The 14,241-nt window shown below is 42.5% G+C and overlaps 1 protein-coding gene across 3 annotated transcripts in view; it reads right to left on the reverse strand.

Moving 5' to 3' along the window:
• Positions 1-2,404: 2,404 nt before the first annotated feature.
• The window catches only part of CDK5RAP2 (CDK5 regulatory subunit associated protein 2), a 70,866-nt gene continuing 59,029 nt past the window's right edge, over positions 2,405-14,241 (reverse strand). For all 3 annotated transcript variants that reach the window (XM_058038160.1, XM_058038157.1, XM_058038159.1), the window contains 7 exons: positions 13,847-14,095; positions 12,793-12,870; positions 11,831-12,087; positions 8,891-9,037; positions 6,864-7,002; positions 3,881-3,927; positions 2,405-3,023 (listed from right to left, as the gene is read on the reverse strand). In XM_058038160.1, coding sequence (XP_057894143.1) covers positions 2,964-3,023; positions 3,881-3,927; positions 6,864-7,002; positions 8,891-9,037; positions 11,831-12,087; positions 12,793-12,870; positions 13,847-14,095 — 977 coding nt within the window. In that variant the 3' untranslated portion in view covers positions 2,405-2,963. The remainder of the gene's footprint in view (positions 3,024-3,880; positions 3,928-6,863; positions 7,003-8,890; positions 9,038-11,830; positions 12,088-12,792; positions 12,871-13,846; positions 14,096-14,241) is intronic.

Below are 14,241 nucleotides of genomic sequence, written 5' to 3' on the forward strand. Positions count from 1 at the left end.
ATCTGTTTTTAAAGAGGTAATGATATCCTGCATCTTTTTTTTTTAACCAAGACCTGCTCAGGTGTGAACTGGGTGCAGCAATTAGAGCTTATCAAAAAATAAAAAGGGGGTCAGGAGAAGATCTCTGAGAGGGCACAGCAGAGACCATTAAGAAGTAAGTGGCAAATCATCTCAGGAAAGGGAAACATTTAACCTGGTTATTTATTTATTTTGAAGTACAGATGGTGTGGGGGGAATAAAAGGCTGCAAGAAGACCAAGAGTCAGGGGAGTGCTATATATAGCTGTACAGCTGTTTCCTTCAGGTGTGATAACTCAGAAACACAGGATGATTAATTTTGAAAGTTGAAATGTATAGCGGATTCTGATTACATCTGAGTGTCTATAATTTAGCTACTTAGTAAAATTAACTTGACGTTTTTAGTGAGCTGTGAGGACAATAATGTGTGAAGAGACTGAAGAACAAGTTTGACTGCACGCTCTTCCCTTACCTCCCCCCGTTTTCCCCAATTCGTGGAGTTTATTTTTAACTTTTCCCGTTTTCCCCGAATCCAGAGGAATGGGGCTGGCTCCCCCTGCTGGCTCCGGGCTGAGCGCTGCTGGGATGTGACACCGGGAATTCTTCATTCCAAGAAATTCAGGGACATGGGCTCTGCAGGGCACAGAGCACCTTCCAGACACCGGGAATTCATTCCAGAAAAACTCAGGGACATGGGGTCTGCAGGCACAGAGCACATCCCAGACACTGGGAATTATTAATTCAAAAAAACTCAGGGACATGGGTTCTCTAGGGCACAGAGCACCTCCCAGACACCAGAAATTAATTCTCAAAAATTAAGGGACACAGGCTGTGCAGACTGGACTCTGCAGGGCACAGAGCACCTCCCAGACACTGAGAATTAATTCCAGGAAAACTCAGGGACATGGGCTCTGCAGGGCACAGAGCATCTCCCAGACACCAGGAATTCATTCCCCAAAACTCAAGGACGTGGGCTCTGCAGGCACAGAACACCTCCCAGACACCAGGAATTCATTCCAGGAAAACTCAGGGACATGGGCTCTGCAGGCACAGAGCATGTCCCAGACAGCAGGAATTAATTCCCAAAAACTCAGGGACATGGGTTCCCTAGGGTACAGAGCACCTCCCAGACACCAGAAATTAATTCCCAAAAATTAAGGGACACAGGCTCTGCAGGCTGGACTCTGCAGGGCACAGAGCACCTCCCAGACACCAGGAATTAATTCCCAAAAACTCAGGGGCACAGGATCTGCAGACTGGGCTCTGCAGGCACAGAACACCTCCCAGACACCAGGAATTCCCAAAAAACTCAGGGACATGGGCTCTCTAGGGCACAGAGCATCTCCCAGACACCAGAAATTAATTCCCAAAAACTCAGGGATATGAGTGCTGGGCACAGAGTATCTCCCAGACCATGACACCTCCAGAAGGCTGTGGGACCCCCACAAATCCATTTTGAGAAGGTCTGGGCTGGGAAATCAAAGAGCAAGAGCCAGCAGGGACCATGGGAAGAGGCACCCTGGAAGTGCAAGGCTTTAGGGTGGCTTTCTCCAAAAAAAACCCCACGTACAGGGGCTGTGGGGAAGGAAGGGATGGGAAAGAACACCCCTAGTGCAGATAATGTGTGATATCTCCTGTGAGGAAGGGATGGGAGCTGCTCAGCCTGGCCAAGAGAAGGTTCTGGGGTGAACCAGAGGGGAGCAAACAGAAAAAATGGGACAGAAACTCTTTACAAGTGACAGGACAAGGGGGAGTGACTTTAAACTGAGAGACAGGAGGTTTACACTGGATATTAGGAAACATTTCTTCCCCATGAAGGTCCCAGGCCAAGCTGGACAGGGCTGGGAGCACCCTGGGGCAGAGGAAGGGGTCCCTGCCATGGCAGGGGTGGGATGGGATAATGATGGGATAATTGGGATGGGATGGGATTTCAGGTCCTTTCCCCCCATGTGCTGTGCAGGGAACAGCCCCAGCTCAGGGGCTGGTGAAGTTCCAGCTCTCCTCACCCTCAGAGCACCAATTCAGAGTTTTATGGCACCCATTACAAAAGGACAAATATAACCCAAATCCTGTATTGGGATCTCCCAGTCCCAGTGTTTGGATGCCAAGGGCAAATTTCCTTGTGCAATGGTGATGTCCTCAGCTTGAGAGGGAAAAAACATCGTGTGTTGTGCAAAATCACCACAAACTCTGCTTTTGTAACCAAAAATCACTGCAAATTATGGTCTTGTTAATGTTAAACTGAACTATTTTCCCAGTTTATTTTGTGTCACTCAGAAATAAATGATCTGATGTGGCTGCTTTGGTCAGTAATGCCTGAAGTCTGAGGCTTTAAACAAAATAACACAAACACATTTGTGATTATTTTTCATTTTAATTGTCTGACTCTAAGTAACATTTTCAGACACACCATCAATCTAAGTACCTAACACAAAGCCCAGCATCAGGCAGCTTCCAGAAGAACCTTCCAGAGATGGTTAAAATGCTTTAAAATATTTAACATTTTTTCACATTGCTACAAAACAATGACAACTGGCAGAGTATTTTTTTTTAACCTACATTCTTTTAGCAGGAGAGAAAGAGTGGAAGGTGGATCACATTCTTGATTCTTTCAAGACCTGTTTGACTACAACAAAAAATAATTTTACAACATGGCAAGTACAAATATAAAATTTCAAATGTGCCAACTTTAAAAAAATCTGGATTTTTCCTCAATACCTGCAGTACCTTGCTTCTGGTAATAAATATTAAAAACCATCTTTACATTACAGAAAATGTTAAATAAGTTATTTACCAAAAGGTGTCATTTTTTGTCCTTTTTTTTTTTGGTCAAAGGCTGATTCCATTAAAAGAGCTGAACAAACATTTTTTACATCAATAAATATTAAGGCAGCACAAAGCAAACAAGACTCACAAAACCAGTCTCTGTTAGCAGAACTTTCTCCTTCAGAAAATCCTTTTTTTGCTGGTGTAGGAAGGTGATTTTTGATTCTCAGCTGCTGGGACCTGGTTAGAAAAGCAATAATTATAATTATTATACAGCACTTTAAAACCCACAATTTGTCCCAACCCCATCCTGCTGCACAAGGATGTGCCAAGAGGAGCTCCTGTGTTCATCAGATCTTCAAATTAAAGTGCTAAGACTTCTGTGAGCAGAAAGATTGTTTGATTATTTAATGTCATCACTTTGTAGCTCAGGTGGGGCTGAGAACAGCACAGCAGCTGCAGCTGATGGGGAGGAGGGAGAAGGGATGCATGGAAAAGGTTTGAGGAAAATGTAGGGAGGGGCTGGGAATTGTACAATTATTCAGAGTGGAGAGGTGAGAGGGGAAGGGTGGGATTTCACAGTCAAGGAATGCATTGCATCCTTCAGGGAGAAAAGTCTGAAAAAGAGAACTCAAACCAGAGGAGGGATTCCTGAAACACTCCCAGGGACTGAACTGCACCAGCACAGAGCTGCTGCCAAAGCTGCCCCTGTTGGGTGTGTGGGTAAAAAATAAAAGCACCAGCAGTGACAAACACAGGCTCCAGCTCTCAACAAGGGTGTCTCTACAGCAGGCAGGTTATCAGGCTGTGATCTCCTGGAAATGAACTGCTCAGATGATGACAGACATGAATATTAATCTAGGGAAAGCATCAGGAAGGAGAGGGTTTAGGTGTTTATGTGGTCACTCATAAAACTCTTAATTCAGCCATCAAACACAGCAGGCTATTTATCACACTAAACTGCTGTCACCCAGGCTTGATTAGGTAGCAAACCTAAAGCAAATCAGACTAATTCTGCAAAATACTCCTGACACAGCACTGTGTGTTTCTGACTAGCAGAGACCAAGGAATTCAACACAAACAAAACTTTTACTTACTTCCAGGTTTCCTCTAGCCTTCTTCAAGACATCATGCGTTAAAACCACTGGAAAGAAAGAAAAAAAGATTAAAAAGATTTAAAAGAATACTGCAAGTCTTATTCCCTGTGTTTGTTTTATGACCAAACATGAAATCATGTCTGAACAGAGGATTCCCTCAGGACTGCAGCTCCAGAGCTGTGCCACCCCTGGACTGTCATTCCCTGCTGATGTCTGTTCTCCACAATCTGCTTTTCAAACCTAAGCATCCTGAGAGTGGTTTGGAAGTTTTTCTGCCACATGAAACAGGCAAAGCTCAGCCCTGCATGGACCCCCCAGATCTGCACAGCCCCTGCTCATCCCTCCATCCAAGCCACACAGGAAGATTTTCTGTCCTTTCAAGGGGAAATGGTGCGTGGTTTAACCCCAGTTTGATCCTTTAAGTGTCCTGCTTGGGCTGGGGAGGGCAGTGAGGAGGGGGAGAAGAGGACAGATGGCAAAAGGAGTCAGTTCAAGGACAAAGCAACCTCTCTGTGCCATGGGGAAATCAAAAAGCAGTGGCCTGCCCTGAAGGGTTCCAGGTTTCTCCGTTCATCCCTCCCAGTCTGTCTCTGTGGGGCCAGCAGGAGACCTGAGAATGGAGGAGGGGGTGATTCCAAACACAACTGGTATTTAGAAATGTCAGGGTAAATATGTGAGTCTCTAATCTGTGTCAGTCCAGTAACTGCTGAAATGCACCACTCACAATCACCAATTTGATATTCCAGTCTCAAAAATAAACAATTTAACCATAATAAAGATTTTTCATTACAACAATAAGAAGCCAAGAACTCCAAGGGTAGAGCTGTCACGAGATAATTACACCCCTGGCAGATTACTGCAATTTGGCACTGCTTTGTTCCATGCTCAGAGGTTCAGATGAGGTTTATAAGCAATGAGCTCTCTCACCAGAGAGAGCACACAGAAGACTCTGAGCCACAAGAATGTTCCAATCTCTGCCTCTAAATATATTTAGGAATGTTCAGCTACATAACAGAGGGAACCTGAATATCCTCACTGGAGCAGGCAGGTAACAGGATGTGTGCAGAATGAAGGCAGGCAAGGTCACCCACTGCATTGCTTTTCCTTTCTTGCTTGCAAAAGGAGAAGGGAAGAAATCTCAAAACCAAGAGGAAACCACCTAATAAAATCCAGCAGCTTCAGGTCCCTCAGTTTTGCTGCAGGCTTGGCCACGAATTTGTGTACAGATGCAAATTAGAAACATTTCTGAAATTGCTCTTTTAAGACAAAGGCAACTCGACATCCATAATTCCCATAATCAATGAAACCTGGAGAAAATCACATCCAGGTCTTTTTGTGTGGCACAGTGCTCACTCCTCAGAAGAGCTCTGCTAGTAAACTCATTTCACCCAGCAAACTAGATTTTTCTAAATCCAAACTCTTAAATTCAGCCAATGACAAGAATTTGGAAGCTGTGCCACTGCTGGCACAGCTGCTGCTCTCCAAGCAGAGATTTTTGCATTACAGAGATTTCAGAAAATGCAGGTTTCAGTTTCTCAGCACCTCACTCAGAGGAGGTTGAATGCCCTGAAAAAAAAGTGAGCAAATTTAGGGCAACAGGCACTGTTTGCTGTAGGGAAGTGTGGGTGGCTCAGGGATAACATTTTGGCTCTAAGGGTAAAATCTGTTGATTTACACCCAGGCTAGCTCTGAAATTACTGACATGACACTGGAACCAGACAAACCAAACCAGTCAATCTACCCCAGAGATATTATTTATATACATAATGGAATGGCTTGGATTTTTACATGACAACCCCAAACTGAGCTATTTGGCTCTACAACCTGAACAAAACATAATTTATGATTTAATACAAGTAATTTGTACACATATAATATAGCAATTTTGAAAGAAGTGACCAAACACCAGCCCATAAATGCTTGAAACAACAAAAATCTACAGGCAGAAGATATATGGGCCTTAGATATAAAAATAACAGGCTGTGGAGCAAAATAACATTTATCACTCTACATTCCATTTAACTGACTTGAGTAACATACAATATTACAGATATTTCTATCACTTTGTATGGTGAGGAAAATTTTCCAGTCTAGATTAATTACTGATAACACAAGTGCCACTCCAGCAAGGACTAATGAGCCATTCAGTCCCACCACTTCAGAGGAGGCAAAAATGGATTTTTTTCATTTTATTTTTTACAGAAGAAAATGAACTGTTCCTCCCACAACACACATACTGCTGGAGCAGGAAGACAGAGCAGAGCTCCATTCAGATCTCTTCTGGTGAGTGATTAAAGTCTAAAGCAGCAGAGATGTTCAAACAGACACCTGGCTTAACACAGCTACAAAACTCCCTATGTCCCACTTGTTTTCATGTTTCCAGACCATTTTCTAGTCATGGGCCACTAAGGATAAAATATAATTCCACAGCATGGCCTAATTTTTCTTAAAAAAAATTATTCATAGCAAGCTTTTGTTTCCCTTATTCTGAGCTTGTTCTCCTGCACTCCTCAGTCTGGTGCAGAGCACTGACAGAGCTCCTTGCAGGGCAGCACCTCAGAAAATGTAAAAGCCTAACTCCACATTTATTAAGACTGAGGCAAAATCACAATTTTGACAATGTCAAAACCTTTGGCTGAAAATTACAGCAAACAGAAACTTTGCCTCCGTCCAGAGCTGCTGTAAAATAGAAACAGGAGTATCCAAAATGGAATAACCCAAGTAGGAATTAGTGGTAGCTGCATGAATCGACACATTATCAGGGCTTTGTGTAAAAACATGAACAGATTCCCATGATATTCTCTACAGCCTTTTGTACTTTGGGCAATTTCTACCCACTGGAATGAGGCTCAGCACAGCCTGAGCCTGTCTGTCTGTCACAGCTGGGGCACACAAAGAACACCAATTTTAAGGTAGTTACAGCCTACAAAAATAAAATCAGAATCATTATTAAATCAGAATCATTATCAAAGCTCACACTCACACTGGTCAATGATGACTTTCTCCATGTTTTCCTTCAGCTGGTTTGTGGAGTGCAGGCGTTTCACTGTGCTGTGCAACTTCCTCTCTTGCTCTGACAGTTTCTTACGTAACCTAAAGATTTCTGCTTTCATTCCTTCATCCTGAATTGAGAGAAGAAAGCAAGATATTAAACTATTGGCTAAAAGTACTTTCTACATTGGGAATTGCTCAATACTTTTGGACAAGTGCCCTCAAGATTCCTTGGAGTACCAACAACTCAGAGGAAGGAAGGACCACCACTGAGTCCTGTCCCTCCTCCTTCACATCCCCCATGACCTGAGATTCTGTGATACAACTCCAACTCTTAGCTGGAATTTAGTGCAAGTAATTTCTCTATTAGACTGAGGAAAGTCTATTAAACTGGTGCCCACTTTTGTTTTAAACTAGAAAAGATAAGGAAGGGATGTGCCAAGGGATCAGTGCCCTGTGTGCCAGGTTCAGAATTCCAGCCTCCTCCTTGTGTTGTGTTAATGGCTGATGCTGCCTCTGTCACAGGGCTAAAAGGCACTGGGACAGTTTAATTGCAAAATTATTTGACAGCATCATCATTAAGGTTCAGTTTTCACCACCAATCCCAACAAAGTTCTGGTCAGTGACTTGTAAAACAGGACTGTGAGAAGCCCTGGCACATCTGCCAGTGTCACTGATTTGGGTGCTTGGATTTAAGCTTGGACCTTTTTTTCTTGTTAAATAACAAAACTTCTGGAATTTGCTCCCATTATTTATCTCTGCAGAAGAACTGAAGTATCACATATATTTCAATTCCTGTGGGGCTGCAGAGAAGGTACAGAACACTCACAGTATTTTAGAACCCAAACTTCAAGGGAGAAAGAAATTCTTTCATATTCTGCATTTAGAACATCAGGAGCAATCTAACATCCTTAAGATCAGGGGGTGTTGGATAAGAAACTCCAGAAAAAATTCAATTAGGCTCTAATTAGGATCATCCTGGGAATCCAGATCCCCACACACATTAAGATCAGCCTTGCAGAAGTGACTGATCCAAATCAAGGCTCAGATCAGTGACAGGAGAGCAGGAGATGCATCCCCACACCCTGAGAGCCCTGTGGGGGTGAGGGATGTTCAGTCCCTGCAATCCAGGCCAGCAGGAGCTGCCTGCATGGATTACACACTTGAGGATAAAAATGGAAGCACACACTCTTGCCAAGGCATCCCAAATCTGGAGCTGGAGCATCAGTGGATGTGTCAGACAGCAAACTTCACTCCCACTGATTTTGTGATTTTATATATTTAAGGATGCTAAAAAATATCACCAAAAATGTTATGAAATTATATAGAAGTGTTTGTTTTCCCAAAGTTTGAGGGTTTTTTTCAGAAATATCCTGCTTCCCTTAATAAACACATAGAAAAACCTCAGTGAAATCACTTTAGATTTATTTTAAAGCCAGGGTTTGAAACAGTTTCAATGCTGAGTGGTGGTATTCTGACAGCAGAGATATTTCATTCCTCATTTAGTTTACTTTTATGCATTTGCATAGTGCAATCCTTTTTAGTTAAAGTGTTATAAAACATGTCTTGGGGTTTTGTCACACTTTTACAAAAGCTTCTCCTTTTACCACTTTGGCATCAAAAACATAAAAGAAAATGCAGCTGAGATTACATCAAAGTTGCTGAAGTTTCTCTTCTTACCAACACACACAGAATCAAATTGAATTTGGTTCAAGTAAAAGGAGCCCCAAACCTTTTCTTGTTGAGGTGGAGTTTTTGCCACCTCCCTGGATTTCCTGGATCTCATGTAACAGGATTAGATATTCCATTTTTATTAAAAAGGATGCTGTAAATGAACACCTGGCCATGCAACATCACCAGGACATACTCAGCCTTACTTTAAATCCATGTGGCTGGAGACTGGGGGCACGATTCTCCAAAATGACACATCTGTGACTGGTGCATCCTCCTGGAGACATTCCCAAAGTCCAAAAAACCACCCCAAACCCCCAGCCCAGCCCAGGTGAAGCCCAGCAGTACCTGGATGCCCTGAGCAGTACCATGAGCAGCTTTCAGGGGAAGGGAAACTCTCCAGAGAAGCTTCAGGGAACGTGAAGCCTCTTCCAAAATCTGCTGTACTGTGTGGGTGCTTGTGGAAAAGCCATGCAGGGATGCCTGTTCTGGTACCTGTATCACAGGATTAGAGACATTTTATATTTTATACTTAAACCATTATGAAAATGTAATCTTAATTAATGGGTTTAATCCAGCTGGTGTGATTTCATAGTTAAGATAATGTACACAGCCATTGTGTGCCATAAAAACTAATCTGTTAGTTAACAAAGGCTGCTGAATTATGTATTATCTGAGAATTTCAGTGAGGGAGGGGATTTATCCTAATCAATAACCATGATTAACAATAGATTATATTTACTAGATTTGCTATGCCACATGGTAACACTTGGCAACTGTCTTCTTTCTTCATTTGCATTTTGTGTCATGTTATTTGAAAGTCAATGATTACAGACATCAATTTAAGCAATATAGATGTTTCTTCCTTAGCAGACCCTTTAAACTGTTCCATTTAATGCTAAAATAACTATCAGGGTACACATAAAATGTTTTCCTCTGCTGACAGATGAGAAACCAAATGGAAGAAATTGCATAAATGTGAAATAAAGGAGGGAAAGAATGTGAGGGGAGCAAATGAATTACCAAAGCAATGGTGCTACAGAAGGGGGAAGGGTAATGAAAAAAAAGCATTTGCAGTTCCTGCCCCATGCAGGATACAATCTGAATATTTATTTAGCATTGTTATCAAACCAGAATCCTCCTGTCACCTAAAATATCCCATTTGCTAAGTAGTCTGAAACTTCAGTGATGTAAGGCTTGATGGGAAACTGCAAATTGTGAAACTTACTGCTTTTATCTTTACACCAACAAAACAAGTTAAAAACTTAGAGAGATCACTTTTTCAGTCATTATCAGTATGTTAACTAGGTCATTGGGAAATATATGATACTTCAGAGAGTCTTAAGTGTCATTCAGGCATCATTTGACTGCGTGAGCACACATGTGATATCACAAAAAGAATTTCAGAATTGTTGCAGACTGCACCTTCAACAGCTTCACTAATTATAACTGCAGAAATAAGTAGCACGAATTTATCCCTGCAGTTAAGACCTTCTGTTTTCTGAAGAGCAGCAAGCATGCTTTTTACAGCATTTATATTATCATAAAATCATAGGGGTGAAAAGGACCTTCATTAGACACTTAGTTTCCTTTCCTTCTCCAAGGCAGGGAAGCATTACATGGAATTTTTTAAACATTGGCATAATCCATCCTCAAAATTGCCTCCAGTCAGTGTCTCTGAGCACCCTCCATGCCAGTGCTTCATTATTTTTACCACTGGCTGCTGTTTTCCATGCCTGATCCAGGCCCTTCCTGCTGGGGTTTAAGTTTCTTAGCTCCTTATTAGATGCCACAGATGTGCACAGATTGTTCCTTCCCTTTAATTGAAGCTTGTAGGCAAATGTGTCTTTTCAAACCACCCCAAATAAGCCATCATTAACTGTGTCCAAAAATTAATATTACGTAAGAGAAAATTAGCAGTAGTAAACACTAACTAGGTTCTCCTATTCTAGACAAAAAGGACTGAGGTTATTCAAGACAAAATAAACATTTTATTGGTTAAACATCCTTAAGATGCAGCAAGAGCACCATGAGTGCTAGCACTGTCAGAGAATGAAGAAAGGATGCTACTCTGAGTCCTACAAGACAGTATTTGATCATTAATGAAATATTCAGGTTTTTGGACAAGTTTATGATATTGTTAAATGTTCAACTGATAACTAGGAAGTGGAAAAATATTAAAAAATCTTCCCTGAAATATGAATGTAATATGAAACAAGCCTCATCAGCATACATCAATCTTTAATGTACAGTTATAACCTGGTGTTACTAAAAGGCTGAATTTAACTAAGGGGGGAACTTTACCAGCTCTGTATCACATTTCTTTTAATTGTCTCATATTTCCTGGGTTTAGCTCAAGCCTTCATTATATGAAAATCCTAATTCTTTTTATTCTTAGGTTACTTTTACACGCCCCTAGTTAAACGCTTTCTACAGCATTTTCGATTTTTACCTGAAGTTTTCTGCTGCTTCTTTTGTTTGGCTTTTTTATCATTTCCAGCACAACAAACACCAACTTCCACAGCAAAACCAAGCAGTTTTACCTCATTTAAAGCCAAAACTGAAAGTGACATTGCTTAAAGGCCTAGAATTAACTACCTCAGAATCCCACTGAGTCCATCTAGACAATGACTGTGCCAAGCTTGAGGCATCCTGAGTAATTCAGTCAGTTCTTCCCTTCACAGCACTTTGCACCTCTGGGTAAAATCCACCCTTCTTTAGAGGATTTCAGTGCTCACCTGTGGAAACCCAGGGCACTGGGAATATTTCCCTGTCAGCTCTGGGACACCCTGACCCCCACAGGAGCACTGACTTTGACCCTCATCCATGGAGAAAGTTTCCCAGACTTCAAGATAAACTAGAACCCACAAAAGTGTGAAACAGATTATAGAGAGTAGTGTGGGTGTATCACTTGGTGAGAAATTTAGGTTTGGGGATTTTTAGTATGTTGTGGGTGGAAGTAAGATGGAGGGCACAGGGTGTTGTCCTGGGTTTCTTCTTCATGCTTCTTCTCCATGGGTTTGGGCGGTTCTGTAATTGGGCAGGAAAGTCTGCACTGGGGGCTCTGTGGGATCAGTTACTGGGTTAAAAGGGGAAATAATCCATGTGTCAGTTTAGTCTTAAAAGACCTCGTACCAAGAGTTTGTTGGCCATTTTGAGCCTTCTAATGAAAAGCTGCCAAACTCACAGCAGTGAGACTTTTACTGATAAGAAATAATAAACACCTGAGTCCGAGCACGAACCACCACCTCGAGCGCCTTCAATCCAGACCCAGAGAATGATACTCACCTTTACTCCAGGCTCCTGCAGCAGCTGGGTGCCAGTGAGCTCTCTGAGAGCCATCTCCATGTGTTCCAGCACCTGCTGTCCCTCTGAGATGTGTTTCCTCAGGGCCTCGTAGTCCTCGATGAGGCCCAGCACGTGCCGCCCGTTCCTGTCGGCCCACATGCGGTGCCCGGGCACCAGGCGCGGGGTGCACGTCCTGCTGGAGCTGCTGCTGCACACAGAGGCACTGTCCACATCTCCCTTAGGGGCTGCCTCAGCACCTGGGACACAAAAATCAGGTTGGTTTTTGTTGAAGATGAAACAGGAAAGCCTTATAAATATGATTGTCTGGCAAAAGGTTTTGAGAATATGGAAACTGTAAGTGAGATTGAAATGAAAGCAAGCTTTGAGATACCTCAGTTACTGAACAACTGGAAAACAATGGTGTGGCCAGCTGAAGGTGATCCTCTTTTGATGGAACAACACCCTCTGCTTGCAGACAGGCCCAAGGCTCAGAGCAGACCCTACAGCTTGGCTGAAGGGGCCCAAAGAGGAGTTTTTAGGGTTTAAAGTGTAGCACAGTATGGTGATATAATGATTCTTATAGGCTGTATGTAAATGCTATAAGATTTGTATGTTGTAGTAGATTAGTTAGTGAGAATTAGAATATTCAACACAGAAGATTTATTGTATTGTAACAATACAATAGAGAACCTTGCTCTCTTACCCTTTTACTCTCTCACCCTCTCATCCTCTCTCCCCTCTCTTCTCTCGGGCCTGCTCTGAGCTGTGTTTGGCAGCTCCCAGCAGGGCCCTGCACCCAGGCCCTTTGCAATAAACCCCAAGTTCCAGCCCTGGCTCCAGAGATCTCTCATCTCCATCCATCCCGCTGTCCTACCCCCCGACACTCCTACAGGTTTTTATCCTCATACAAAAAAAAAAAAATTAATTTGTACTAGGCTGCTGTTGAACAGGGCTGGGTGTACCTGGGTTCTCTGCTGAAATGCAGGGTCCGTTCTGCTCACCAATGTTCCTCCTGGCAGCAGGGCAGTTGCAGAGATTTTCTACATATAAAAGGGAGAAGGAAAGCTGTATTATTAGATTTTTAAAACCCTTCCAAGCTCTTCAATTCTATTATTGCTGATGCTACACTTGGCCTTTGGAAGCTGGGAAAACCAGCTAATTTTTTCTAGTGTCATGCCATGGATCTTCCAGTATTTACCTACTTTTATACCTGAGCATCCATCCAAATTCTAGGTATCTCCCAAAATCAAACTATAGGTAAAAAATCTAAAATATATCCTGATTAACATATTTTATTAACAAATATAAGCTTCCCATTAACTCCACAAGCAGTAGGACACTTTTTTCAGCTGTACCAGACTAAAGATTGTCTCTCTATTCCTCCTTCAGAACTTCCACATTCCCTAAGCACCTATGAGAAAAGCACAGGTAAAAAACTCAGCTGCTGACATTGCAAGGAATCTTTCTGGTCCATGTGGTTTTATCTGGATGTAGGGAAAGCTTTTATTGTGTACAGCACTTTAAGGAAGAAGATTCCAGTGCCCTCTGTATCCCATGAACATCAATACTGGAACAATAACCTAACCCTGGGTGTAAACACTACACTTTCCTTTATTTGCTAAAACAGCATCACTTAACAGTGATTGAAATAAAGGTAAAACATTCCTCAAGGGCAAAGAGGGGACAACTGATTTATCCAGAGCCCATTTAGTGCACTTATTGATCATTCCTGAGTAATACACACTCACCCTTAGCAAACACTACAGAGCTCAGCAGTGAAAAAAGAACCCCCCAGGTAAGCAGAATTTTTGGCAATTCACTGCAGGCATCCTCCCAGCCCAGAGACTCTGCAAATGCTTTGCTTGGATGCAAAAGAAGCACCAGCAGCTCTAGGACAGTGCAGTGTGCACTGCACACCCTGCTCTAACAGCAGAGAGGTTTGAGGAGAGCTGACATTGATTAAGGCTGTAAGAGGCACAGGTTGTGCAGTAGCCAAAAGCACACAGAGCACAGTACCATCCAGTCCTGCACAGGGCTGAGAGCCTGCCTTCAACACACAGTTGATATTAACAGCTGACACTGGGCCCATTTCCTCTCTCTTCCCTTTGGAAAGCTGCTCCTCTAATTTTTCATGCAAAGACTTGTTGGTGTCGATGCTCCTCTCCAGCTGCACTCGCAGGCTCTGGATTTCAGCCAGCAGCTCGTGTAAATCCAGTGGATTCTTCTGATCTTTCTGGAATTCTTCTGAGGCATCACATCTGGGATCTGAGACAATTTCATAAGAAACACTCAAATATCTCTAATAATTAAAATAATATTACCCACCAGAGCACTCAGCAAGTAAGTTATAGTCAGTGCTATCCTCAATATTAAGAATTAACTACAAACAGCATTAAGATAATGGTTTGACA

This window comes from Melospiza georgiana, chromosome 20, assembly GCF_028018845.1.
Source record: "Melospiza georgiana isolate bMelGeo1 chromosome 20, bMelGeo1.pri, whole genome shotgun sequence".
Taxonomy (NCBI): Eukaryota; Metazoa; Chordata; class Aves; order Passeriformes; family Passerellidae; genus Melospiza; species Melospiza georgiana.